Source organism: Carcharhinus amblyrhynchos, chromosome 7, assembly GCF_965287045.1.
Source record: "Carcharhinus amblyrhynchos chromosome 7, sCarAmb.v2.hapA, whole genome shotgun sequence".
Taxonomy (NCBI): domain Eukaryota; kingdom Metazoa; phylum Chordata; class Chondrichthyes; order Carcharhiniformes; family Carcharhinidae; genus Carcharhinus; species Carcharhinus amblyrhynchos.
The window spans coordinates 53,683,438-53,696,592 of record NC_137330.1 but is presented as its reverse complement, the minus strand read 5'-3'; the positions used below and the strand labels follow the sequence as shown (position 1 = coordinate 53,696,592).

Here is a 13,155-nt window from a genome sequence, read left to right as displayed (position 1 = left end):
TTATTTCACTGTTTAAAAAGTGCCAACTGGAGCTTTTATACGAAAAAAAAATCCTAATTTGGCAATCCTCTGCAGACTGGCATAATTGTCCCAAAACTTGAGTACTCATGTCACTTTGATCTGGGGCTGTTTCCAGGTTTGTGGGTGCGGCCAGCTTCCATTGTAATGGTTTTAAAGCTGCATTAAAAGATCAGCAAAACTTGATTTTTTTTGCTATCACTTGCACTTAAACAACCCCCTCCCCCAAATCTTTATATGGGTTTTACCTCGCTGGTGTCATTTCCTCTAGTCTGAGACAAGATTCAACAAAATTGATTCATACAGAAATCTGCAGAATTTCTATCTGTATTTCCCCCCTTGAATTATAGAAATGATGTACTGACCAGTTTATTGGGAATGCGAGTAGCAGTGGGTCATTCAACCCCTCAGACTTGGCAAGCCAATCAATACATTTCTACTTAGTATATAACTCATGAAAAGTATTAAACTTGTGGGTTCATATCTAATAACTTTTATTAATTCAAATGAGTGAGTAATATCTCTATTTCAGCCCAAGCTGTTGAATAGATTTTTAAAAACAATTTCTTACTCGAGAAGAAATGTGATGACCCCCTCACCAAAAGAGTTGTGGTCAGTTACGATTTAAAAGTGATTGGGAAGACGGAAGGGCTTTTATTGGGCACACAGTTATGTGAATCTTTATTTGCTTCGTCCTACAGATTCAAATTATTCGAGCTGCAAAACAGAAAGGCGTGCAAGTGACCTGTGAAGTGGCTCCTCACCACCTGTTCTTGAGTGAGGAAGACCTTGACAGTATAGGCCATGGCAGAGGTCAGGTCAGGCCCATGCTCAGTACTAAAGAAGACGTGAAAGCTCTTTGGGAAAATTTGGACATCATCGACTGTTTTGCAACTGATCACGGTATATAGTTGTGCCAGCATGCCCTCTGTTCTTAAAGCACTTTTAACGTTTGTGTCACTGGGAGAACCAATGAGAGAGTGCACCTGTTTTCAGAAAGATCTTAACCTTGTGAATCTTGATGATGTGATAAATACATCATTCTCTTTTTATTTACTATAATCTTTGCAGTTCCCAGTCCCAGGAGATTTCTGTGGGTGAGGCTGTACAGAGTGGGTTCAAGCTAAAGCAAGTAACCAAACCAATGGCAATGTGTAGTAAATGTGCTGAAAAGTATTTTTGCTGCCAGATCAGTGTTTTGCATGAAACTCTTTTCCCCCTCTGCATAATGAATAACAATTGTTTTTAAGTTTGACTATTAAAATACTAAATCATGCTCACTAACAATTGCTTCAATTACAGCAAGAGCTTAAAATTATTTTATATTGCTATATTAGAACTGTATTTTTATATATGGTTCTATGATTAATTGAATGTGGTGCTGTGATCGTTTGTATTTCGTTAAAATCATAAAAGCAAAATTGTTTCAGGTGTAGGGTTTTTGAAACATATTGATTTAGAGGCAGAGAAAGTGCTGGGCAGAGTAATTGCGTTTTATGTAAATGTTCATTAATGTTTCATCTTCACTTCTTCAGCCCCACATTCTGTTGAAGAAAAGAATAGTGATTCACCACCACCAGGTTACCCTGGCTTAGAGACCATGCTGCCTCTACTACTCACAGCTGTCAGTGAAGGCAGACTCACCATTGATGACCTGGTTAAACGACTGTATGAAAATCCCCGTAAGATTTTCTCCTTGCCAGTTCAGGAAAACACCTATGTGGAGGTGAGGCACAGACTTTTTGGAAACATGAAGTTGTGTTGCCGAGAGATTTTCTTTTTAAAAATGCATATGACGTGTCCATTCAAGATCAATCTATTTTTAAGGCTCTGGCTTTATAAGAGGGTAGGAATGGATGGTTCCTGAAAAATAGTATGCTGTTCATCAATGAGATCTCCAAACCATCTGTATTTTTTTCATTACAGCCAACTGGTTGCACGCTGCAAGACATTCATAGCCTGTCGAGTATATTCTGTCCATTTACCATGGCCCACCATACACACGAACATACAAGCCATTGCACAGTCATACAAATTACTTGGTTAGAAGGCTAATCACTTGGATTAGTGATTACACAATACAATAGAAGGCATAATAGAAGTACTAGTTGCAGAGAGTTTGTGAAATGTTGATGGTGAGGGTATGGTTTGGTGAGATGTGGAAACAGCAAAAACCAGCAAAGCACATCAACCTGGAGTGGCTGAAGTTCCCAAAAGGCAGGTGGCAACCTCTGCACCAATGCAGTATTTTTACTGAGTTTCCCATCATAAGCACCAATATGCTCACGCATCTCTCTCCTGAACTACTGCCACTTCCTAAAAAGCTAAGACACTCATCCTATATTGTCAGCGTGTACTGATGGAAGGAAAGTAGCAGCCAAAGTGAAGGTCTGAAATAAAAGTCTGTATTAAGGCCAGATGGCTGCATTGGGGGCGCTTCGTACAATATTAATGCTCTGCCTGCATTTTAGGTTGATTTGGAGCAAGAATGGACAATCCCAAATCACATGCAGTTCACAAAGTCCAAGTGGACTCCGTTTGAAGGAAAGAAGGTGAAGGGAAAAGTGAGGCGAGTGGTGTTGAGAGGTGAAGTGGCCTACATTGATGGACAGGTAACATTTATTTAAAAGATTTTCTAAAATACATGGCCTACATTATCACGTGACAGTGTGGCAGGTGTGTTTTTGTGCCGAACTTTATCTTGATGTGCAGAATGATACATTCCATGAAAATGCTGCCAGAAAACATTTGTACTTTTTGTTCTTTAGACAAGCGATTGGAAAATTGGGCACACTGACAACTTGTCTTTCTTCTATTTATGGTATAGACCAAGCTTGCATTTTGAAAAACTTAGTTTTACCTAAAATGTCTATAATTTTGTGAGCAACATGTTTTAGGAGGAGTTTATACTGTTAATGACCCAATTTATCCTTACCCATTTCCCCTGTCTCCAATCCTTTTGCTGCCAACCCTTGGTGCAAGGACCTCATGAACTTCTTTCACTAAGATTGAGAGTATCCAAACAGTTGCCCCTGCCCCTGCCCCTTCCTGTTTTCTTGCCCATTGGGAAAATACCCCTGTTGTGAACTCATCTTTCTTTAGTTTTCCTTCTGTTTCTCATGCTTATAGACAAGATGAAATGCTCCCTTGGTGTTATTCCTATTAAATTGCTGACCAACCTTCCCTTCTTGGTTGCCATGTTAGCCAATATTGTTAATGGTTCTCTCTTTTTTCAGGTAGTGTCCCCGCCTATTTCTCACCTGTCTGCTGCCTCCTTAGCAACATCATATGAAAATGTGGTGTTGATTTTAACATGGGTACTGATGACACCTGGGTCTACTTCACTACTGCCTCTTATGACCATTCCACTGTGGTTAAATTGTCAAAATGCTTGTCCAACACCTCAAAATGGGCGGGCAGAAACTTCTTCAATTAATTGTGGGGAAGTCAGGAGCCATTCTCTCCAGTTCCTCTTCCAAACTCCCTTTCCTAGCTCCTGACTCCATCCTTCTGCCTGGCAACTGTCTCAGACCAAACTTATCCATTTGTAGTCTATTTGTAATCTTGGTTTTACATTTGGCCTCAAAATAAACTTCTGATCACAGATCCATACAATCAGTTAAGACCACCTAACTCCATTGGGTTAATAAGATGTCACACCATTGACACATTGCCTCATTTCAGTGTATTTGCAGCTGAAACTCTCATTCATACTTTGGTTACCCTGGGACTTGACTATTGCGGTGCATTCCTGGCTGGCTTCCCACATTGTACCCGACGTAATCTTGAGGTCACCCCAAACTCTGCTGCCTTTGTTTTGCAGCAAATTCCATTCACCCCTCACTACTGTGCTCATTGTCCTACACTGTCTCCCACTAAGCAAGCCTTGATTTTAGACTTCTCGTTCTTATTTACAAGTTCCCATGTGGTCTTGCCCCTCCCTGTGTCCAAAATCATCTCCAATACTAGAACCCTCCCAAAATATCTGCACAATTCTAATTCTGCTACCTTGAGCGTTCTTGATTTTTAATTGCTCCTGCATTGGTGACTGCCTCTCCGCCTTTCCAGATGCCAAGCTCTCAAATATCCTCCCTATACCCCTCTACCTCTCTTGCCTCCTTTAAGACATCGCCTTGACCAAACTTTAGTTCATCGACCCCAATATCACCTTGTGTCCCTTGGTGCAAAATGTTGCTGTATAATACTCCTGTGAAGCACTGTAGGATGTTTTATTATGTTAAAGACACTAGGTAAATGCAAGTTTTTATTGTTTATCTTCTGCTTGTTGAGATTTAGTTTGGCTCGTAGCTTCTATGCTTTTAAAAATAGCAATCTGAGCCTCGTCCCTGCTGATTTGAACCAGCTGCCAGGTTCATTTTCCTTTTGTGATGTAAACTTACACATTGGTGATTTTTCTATAGTCTTTTAATATTGACTGTGGCCTTGATTTGCAGCAGTCACATGTTGTGGACTTACAAAAACTTCAAGTCTTTCCATTGAAAGTTAGACAGAACAGAGTTTACTATAGAAATAACAACAGTCACTTGAATAAACGTTCTATAGATTATAACTATCAGCTGCTTGGTTTCTGTTGCAAACTGTCAAATGCAATAATGGATTTATGTAGTTTAACAGTGGTGGAATGACCTTTTTATTTATTCCTAATATACACACTGCACCAGTGACCTTGTTGAGATATGGCCTGATCTGTTTGGAATGAAATGCGAGCACTTTTAAGAAAACAAACCTTTCAATTGTTGTACTAACATGTTGGCAACTGTTAATTAGCCACTGGAGATTTTTCAGAGATTGTATTCTAAATTTAGGAATGAGGCTGTCAGTAACATATCAAGAAGACAATAAAATTCTAGGAAGGCCAGTTTTATTTTCTAATAAAAAAGTGGTAACGGGAAGAGCAAAGCATTATTGATAGAGAGCTTAAATGGGAAGCAACACCCCTAGCCTTGGGAGGTTGAAGAATCAGACCAGCTGCCGTCCATTTCACTGCTGCAAGGAAAATATCAGTAGGTGAATCTTAGCTCAGAGCAAAATTGTCCTGGCTGTAAGTTGCCTACTGCCACTGGCTGTTTAATCATGTGTGAATACTGGCCACTTGGATGAAATATTGGAAGGTTAGCAACACTACTGGAATCATCTATTTTGGAGAAGCATGGAGGAATTAACAACTATGAGGTTTTAGCTGGAAATTCCAACAGAATAGCAAAAGCAAAGGATTTTGAATGAAAATAAGAATTTTCCCCTAAGAAACTTATCTGACGGTGATACCAGCTGAAACTCAGTGGATTGCAGTGGCAGTCAATTATTTGGATTAACCATATTCCTTTTAAAGTAGTCTTTGAACCAGAAGTCTATATAGAAATCAAATCAAGAGCTGGTGACCAGAAAGCTTCTGAAAGAGAGAGATTTGATGATTCGCCTGAAGTCAGGCTGATGTATGAGTGGCTTCAACGGGAAGTTTCAAATAATAGGACCAGACTACTGAGTTATCTGCCTCTGATGATGGATGCAAGAAGGAAGGGAGAATGAGGCAGAAGCCTGAGTTAAGGGACCAAAGGCAATATCTTGGGGCACCTATTTTCAGAACTGAGGTTGGAGTGAGATCATGCACCAGTTGCATTCTATTCAGCAGCTTTGGGTAAAGAAGGGTTAGTATGACAGATTATACATGTTCCTATCATGAAATCAAAACAGATGCCAGGATGGGTTTAGGGAGTGATTAACAAAGCGTATTGTATGCTAGGCTTTCTCAATAGGGGCATAGTATAGAAGAACAAGGAGATGATATTGAATTTAGATACGACACTACTATATCAATCTTAGCTAGAGTATTGTGTTCCATTCTGGGTGCTACACTGAGGAAGGATGTGAAACCATTGGTGTGAGTTCAAGAGAACGGTTCCAGAGATGAGGAACTTCGATAATGGAGACAGATTGGAGAAGTTTAGATTTTCTCCTTTTTTGGTTGGGGGGTGGCGGTGGTGAGGTGAGATGGGGTTCTGTAATGGTAAAAGATGCAAAAATGATACGAGGCAAAACCTTTGCAGCCAGCGAGTGGTTAAAATCTGGAAGGCACTGCCTCAGAGTGGTGAAGGCAGGTTCAATTCAAAAGGGAATTAGGTAATTATCCGAAAAGGAAGAATATGGTGGGGTTACGAGGGAAGACAGGAGAATGGCACTTGGTGAATTACTCATTCAGAGAGCTGGTGAAGACACAGTGGGCCAAATAGCTGCCACCAGCACTGCAACAATTCTGCGATTCTGTGAAGACAGTTGAGGAGAAGTGGAATGGGTCCTCTGTTTTCCCACTCCTGATTTGACCGCAATAGTATCATTTTTTAAAGGACATGCTTGCCAATTCTGAGTCCAACACCTAAATCAGAATGGGAGAATGGATGAAGTGATAAAAATTAAAGTGATATGGTTCTCGTAGGTTGATGACTTGGGTTGATTCAAGCTGTGCTTGGTCGTCCTTGTTTTGGTATCAAGGCAATTTAAAGATGTAGGTGGCCAATGTGTTTATTCTTCTGGAACCAGTGGCTGCACATTTAAAACATCTGTCTGCAGCATGTGAATAGTCAAATAGACAGGGTTTGAGCTTGCAAGATGGTTCAAGAGAGGAGATCAGTGCCCACATGGGTCTTTACATTTCTCGTCGCTTCTGATAAAAACAATTTCTCAAACACAAAATGAGTTAGCTGACTTGTCACAGGACCTATCTTTCATGCTCTCTCTCTCTGTCAATTAAATGTAATGCATGGTCCCAACTCGGATGATTCAGATCACCGGCATGTGGCTTTAGGGTTTTTTAAATTCAGTTAGTGATTTCCAACCAGTAAGTTCTTGAAATAGTTTTTTCTTAAAATAAAGCATGGCTTTGTAATATTACCAAAAAAAGTGTTTTGAATTATCTCCTCTTCAGTTAGAATCAAAATTAAGAAGAATTAATTGGTTGTTGTGATATTTTAATACAGTTAAAAACCTATTTCTAAACATTTTGCATTTTATTGTTTATCTTGAATTTTTTTGTAAGTATATTTTGGTTCTGGAACAACATTCCATTGTAAATGTACTTGATTCTAAATTGTAATTACAGGTATTAGTTCCCCCGGGTTATGGACAAGATGTGAGGGCCTGGCCTTTGGGTGTCCCATTGCCGCCACCATTAACAACAGTAAAAGTAAGATTTCAATACCAGTGCAAACTGTTTTGATAAGCTCATTTCTATGGTTTATTAAAATAAATTGTGATCAAGTTTTAAAATGTTGCCACTTATGGGTGCATCCCCTGCTAATGCCTTGTGTTAGGTCCTTTTCAGTGGACAGCCATTGGTCAATGCAAGGCGGTAATTACTGTCCATCAGCAGACAACATCTGTCTGAACTCTTTGTGGTGTTCCGATAGCATACATTTCATACAAATAGATAAAAAGACAGGTCTGCCCAGCTTGTAAACAGTTAATTTAACAGTAAGTGATGACTCCCAGTACACCACCTGATTTGTAGTCGTGCAGTCTTCTGAAAAGGGGAGAAAGATCTGGAAGGCACAAAATGTGGCAAAAGTCAGAGCTGAATTAAAGCTTTCTTGTGAGGGGGGGAGAGCACAGGAATCTGCAAATTTCCTTCCAGCCCTCGAGAGCTATCTAAACGACATTAGAGAATTAAGTCCATACTTAACATCCTGTTTACCTTTCACTAGTAGTGATATTAACCCCAGTATGGAGGTTGCCTGCATTTTTTTTGAACAGTAGTGCAGATCTGAAATGGAACAGATTGGTGTGAAGCAGTCTAAGTGCTGAATCTATTAAAGGGAACTCCTCCCTGACAGCAAATGGACTCTGGTATTTGTATAACTCATAACCCTTAATTTTCCTTGCTCATTTAGATTACAGAGTCTGTCCACAAACACAATTTTAAGCGCTAAAATTAAATCTCCCTGAGGCTTTGTGTTTATAAAGTGAAAAGAGGCTATTCTATAAACCTATCATAATTGAGGGCTTTTATACTGCGAGTAATTCTGATGGCTGTGCTCAGAACTTTTCCAGGGCTTGAGTTCCCACCATGTGAGGAAACCAAAACTAAATATACCATTTGAGATGAGACCTCCCTCTGCCATGTACAGAGATACTTATGCTGAATTGTCCTCCCGACACACTCAAGCACTCTGTTCAGTTTTGCACTAAGTTCACACACCGGTCTTGCGGTCTAAGATTCTGCAGGTTCCTTTTCCTCAGCAGACTTCAATTCCATACCAAATGCTAGACCCACCCAAATGCATGATGCTGCATCTATCTACATAAGATGACATCTGCCAGATATGACCCCACTCCTCATTGTATTTTAGTTTGAGTGGGGAGGATAGAATACTCAAAGGATGTGGAATTGGAATGGAGCTGTTTGCTGTCTGCTATCTCAGAAAGGGTCTCAAGATGGCCTTGTTGGCTGTCGGGATTATGGAAGTAGAGAGGCAATGTAAGATGACAGTGTCACGGGGTTGGCAATAAATATGAAACTTTACGTGGAGACAGATTTCGGACAGGTGGGAGGAAAGAACGTGAGAGACTTGAGGGCTGGTGTACCAGTTCTGAATGCAGACTTGGAAGGATAAGTGAGGAATCAGGAATTGGCTATCAGATAGGAGACAGAGGGTGGTGGTGGATGGTAAATATTCATCATGGAGTGCAGTTACGAGTGGTGTGCCTCAGGGATCTGTTTTGGGGCCACTGTTGTTTGTAATTTTTATTAATGATCTGGATGAGGGTATAGTTGGGTGGATTAGTAAATTTGCTGATGACACCAAAGTTGGAGGTGTGGTAGATTGTGAGGAAGGGTGTCATAGTCTGCAGGGAGACTTAGATAGGTTGCAGAGCTGGGCCGAGAGGTGGCGGATGGAATTTAATGCGGAGAAGTGTGAGGTAATTCACTTTGGTAGGAGCAACAGATGTGTCGAGTATAGGGCTAACGGGAGGACTTTGAATAGTGTGGATGTACAGAGGGATCTAGGGGTGTGTGTACATAGATCCCTGAAAGTTGGGAATCAAGTAGATAAGGTTGTCAAGAAGGCGTACGGTGTCTTGGCGTTTATTGGTAGGGGGATTGAATTTAGGAGTCGCAGTGTAATGTTGCAACTGTACACTACTCTAGTGCGGCCGCACTTGGAGTACTGTGTGCAGTTCTGGTCCCCGCATTACAAGAAGGATGTGGAGGCGTTGGAGAGGGTGCAGAGGAGGTTTACTAGGATGTTGCCTGGTATGGTGGGGAGGTCCTATGAGGAGAGACTGAGGGATCTAGGGTTGTTTTCGTTGGAAAGAAGGCGGCTAAGAGGGGATCTTATTGAAACATATAAGATGATTAGAGGTTTAGATAGGGTGGATAGTGATAGCCTTTTTCCTCGGATGGAGAAAGCTAGCACGAGGGGGCATGGCTTTAAATTAAGGGGGGGTAGCTACAGGACGGATGTCAGGGGTAGGTTCTTTGCCCAGCGGGTGGTGAGGGATTGGAATGCCCTGCCTGCTGCAGTTGTAAATGCGTCTAGTTTGGGGGCGTTTAAGAGATCTCTGGATAGGTTTATGGACGAAAAGGGATTGGTATAGGCTAGTGGGTCATTGTTTTTGTAACTGGTCGGCGCAACATCGTGGGCCGAAGGGCCTGTTCTGCGCTGTAATGTTCTATGTTCTATGTTCTATGAATGAAATCAAATAAAGAATCCAAAGGAAGGGAAGATACCAGAAGAGATGATCAGGACAACAGAACCCCCTAGCCTTCAGTTTCTATTGCAGGTCTTTAAGATTCTGTGGGCAAGCACCAAGAGCCTCTGTTTAGTGTCTTCATCTAAAATTTGACATTTTTACATTTGGCAACGTAGCACTCCACTGCAGCGCCGCCGCCCCCCCGCTGTTCTGTGCTGAAGTATTTGGTGTGATTTTGTAACATTTTTACAGTACTTAAATCGAGAAACAACGTTTCTGATGATTTCAAAGTTGTCTTGTTAAGACTACTAATTTTTAGTTAATTTGCCTGATAGATAATTATCTAATAATCTACATACTTATGCCATGTTTATTTTTAAGACTCCAGAGCATTCAAAACATCCTAATCAAGCTGAAACAGTCCGAACTAGAGCAGCAAGCCCTCGCAGATTGGCAACTTGTGCTCCTGCCGTGGATCCCAGGTTCCATCTTCCTCCAAGAATTCATCGCTCTTCTGACCCTGGGCTTCCAAATGGTACTTTTTCTTTTGTCTTTAGGTGTGATTTAACATGTTCTTCTGCAGTTCAACTTGCATTCACATGCTACATTGGCCTGTAAGATTACTAGATGGCCTGGTAATTTTTTTTAGCTTTTCTGAGCTGAATAATAATGAAAATAAATTGTTCCTAAATTTATACATCTATTTCCATATTTATTCTGTAGTTATTTCCATATTTGCTGCTGTGTTTAAGTTCATTCTCCCAGCTAATGTGTGTTCACCCAAGTTGCATCACAAATTTAGTCTATTTATTTAAAACAAATTGATTGCCAGTCATGTGGCCTATTTTTAACATATTTCACTACATTGTTCGCGATTTATCATTTTAACTGTCACCCTCATAGTTTTAAAAATATATAGCATGCAAACAGAATGGCCTGATTTATGCAGATCTGAACAAGAATTGCATTAAGTTCTGAGCATGCCACCTAACAAATCTATAGAATGTAGGTTTTATGCACTGTCTCTGCTAGTATTGCCATTTGAGTTCCCAATAATTTCCGCGTTGTTGTTGCATGATTTTGATTGTAGGCTGTCAGCAAGTCAATTTGTGACTCAGCATCATTTTGGTTGTTTTTTAAATGTTTGTCTTGTGTGAACTTGTGTATTTTTTTAACAGACTAACTGATCAGGTGGGTGGTTGCTGTTGTATTTTGACATTGAATTGTGTTTTGACCCCACATTCTACCCAGCAAAAAGACTAGACTTCTGATAAATGATTTTTCTACTTTAACTGAATAATTTGTCATAAGAACATAAACATAAGAACATAAGAAATAGGAGCAGGAGTAGGCCATCTAGCCCTTCGAGCCTGCCCCGCCATTCAATAAGATCATGGCTGATCTGTCGCTGCTCAGTTCCACTTTCCCGCTTTCTCCCCATAAGCCTTAATCCCCTCTCTTATCAAAAACCCATCAACCCGCTTCTTAAAAATATTTAGCGAGGCAGCCTCCACCACTTCAATGGGCAGAGAATTCCAGAGATTCACCACCCTTTGAGTGAAGAAGTTCCTCCTCAACTCCGTTCTAAACCGCCCCGCTTTTATCTTGAGGCTGTGCCCCCTAGTCCTACTGTCTTTTTTGAGCAGGAAGAGTCTCTCCACCTCTATCCTATCCATCCCATTCATCATCTTATATGTCTCAATGAGATCTCCCCTCATTCTTCTAAACTCTAACGAGTACAAGCCCAGTTTATTCAGCCTCTCCTCATAGCTCAACCCCCTCAACTCCGCTATCAGCCTAGTAAACCTCCTCTGCACTCCTTCCAAGGCCAAAATATCTTTGCGCAGGTGCGGCACCCAAAACTGCACACAGTACTCCAGCTGCGGCCTCACCAATGCCCTATACAGCTGCAGCAAGACCTCCCTACTTTTATATTCAATCCCCCTCGCTATGAAGGCCAGCATCCCATTCGCCTTCCTGACCACCTGCTGCAGCTGCAAGCTGGGTATTTGCGACTCATGCACAAGGACCCCGGGGTCCCTCTGCACCGTCGCCTGCTGCAGTTTTTCGCCCCGTAAGTAATAGTCCTTCCTACCATTCTTCCTACCAAAGTGGACCACCTCACACTTGCCAACATTAAATTCCATTTGCCATTGCCTGGCCCATTCGCCCAGCCTATCTAGATCCTTCTGCAGACTCTCCACACCCTCTGCACAATTTGCCGTTCCCCCCAATCTTGGTGTCATCAGCAAATTTCGACACCCTACACTCGGTTCCCTCCTCCAGATCATCTATATAAATCATGGTAGTACAGTGGCAGTATTCATGGACCATTAATGTTCTCGGTACATAGTTAGGAGTCTCACAATTTTTGAGCTCCTTTGTTAAATAATTTTTTTAAAATGCCTATTAAATTATAAAAGTCTCAAATTATGGTCTTTAAAAAAAATCCTGATTCTAGGTATGAAATCCAATTTTTGGATCAGAATCATTACTCTTCAGCTAACACTTCAGCCTTGTTCTCAATCTGCAACTTTGAATCTTGCAGAGTTTGTAGTGGACTCATTGCTTGCATAAGTAATCATTTTAATGTGATTTCTCAAATTGTAAAAGTCCAGTCACCTCAAATGGCCTTGATTCTGCCAGCTGTGCAATTGTCTCTCAAATCTTGTCAGTCATGCTCTGTTAAATGATGCGTCAACCCACTTTTTTTTAAAAAGGCCAACTCCTTGTACTACAAACACATGAAAATACAGTTGCTTCAATATTTCCTTGGCTAAAAATCCATTGAATAGTGGAAACTTTGCATTATTGATGGTCACTTACTGAATACAAACACTTCCATGAGAATCCTTGCTTTTCTGCAATCCTGGCATTAAAGAATGCATTTTTGTGTTAATTGTGGGTCTCATGGATGCTTGTGATCATGCCATGCTGTCTTCTAAATATATTACCTAATTCTGTCTGGTCAGCACATGGAAAGAAGTGTGTTATATTGCAGAGCATGCTTGACTGTTCTGATCTGGATTGTTTGATTCACTTGTTGACTGACTGTTGCTGCTTCTGCATGCTTTGATTTAAACAGTTGAAGGAGAATACAAGGAAAAACCAATCAAGAAATTCATCGAACAAGGTGTGAATTGCAGTTTCTGATTTAAAATTCAACACTTAGGAATGTTCAGATGTTGGAATTGATTATTTTTGTAATCTGTTTAAACTGATTTGTTGTCTGATAATTCAAAAACAGAAGTGAAAAACTGAATGCTGGAAATCTGAAATACGAACACAAAAAATTCTGCAACTACTCAGCAGATCTGGCCTCATCTACAGAGAAAGATACAGAATTAATGTTTCAGATTTGATGAAACAGATCTGATGAAAAGTCACAGACTTGAAATATTAATTTTGTTCTTTAGTACCAACAATGTGTGG

At 40.7% G+C, this 13,155-nt stretch overlaps 1 protein-coding gene across 2 annotated transcripts in view; it reads left to right on the top strand.

Annotated features, from left to right (window-relative positions):
- The window catches only part of cad (carbamoyl-phosphate synthetase 2, aspartate transcarbamylase, and dihydroorotase), a 93,051-nt gene that overhangs the window by 60,549 nt on the left and 19,347 nt on the right, over nucleotides 1-13,155 (top strand). The window contains exons 31-36 of one of the 2 annotated variants that reach the window (XM_080192328.1): nucleotides 720-921; nucleotides 1,554-1,744; nucleotides 2,490-2,630; nucleotides 7,133-7,216; nucleotides 10,105-10,258; nucleotides 12,809-12,856. In XM_080192328.1, the coding sequence (XP_080048454.1) occupies nucleotides 720-921; nucleotides 1,554-1,744; nucleotides 2,490-2,630; nucleotides 7,133-7,216; nucleotides 10,105-10,258; nucleotides 12,809-12,856 (820 nt within the window). The remainder of the gene's footprint in view (nucleotides 1-719; nucleotides 922-1,553; nucleotides 1,745-2,489; nucleotides 2,631-7,132; nucleotides 7,217-10,104; nucleotides 10,259-12,808; nucleotides 12,857-13,155) is intronic. The other variant, XM_080192329.1, reaches the window with a different exon arrangement.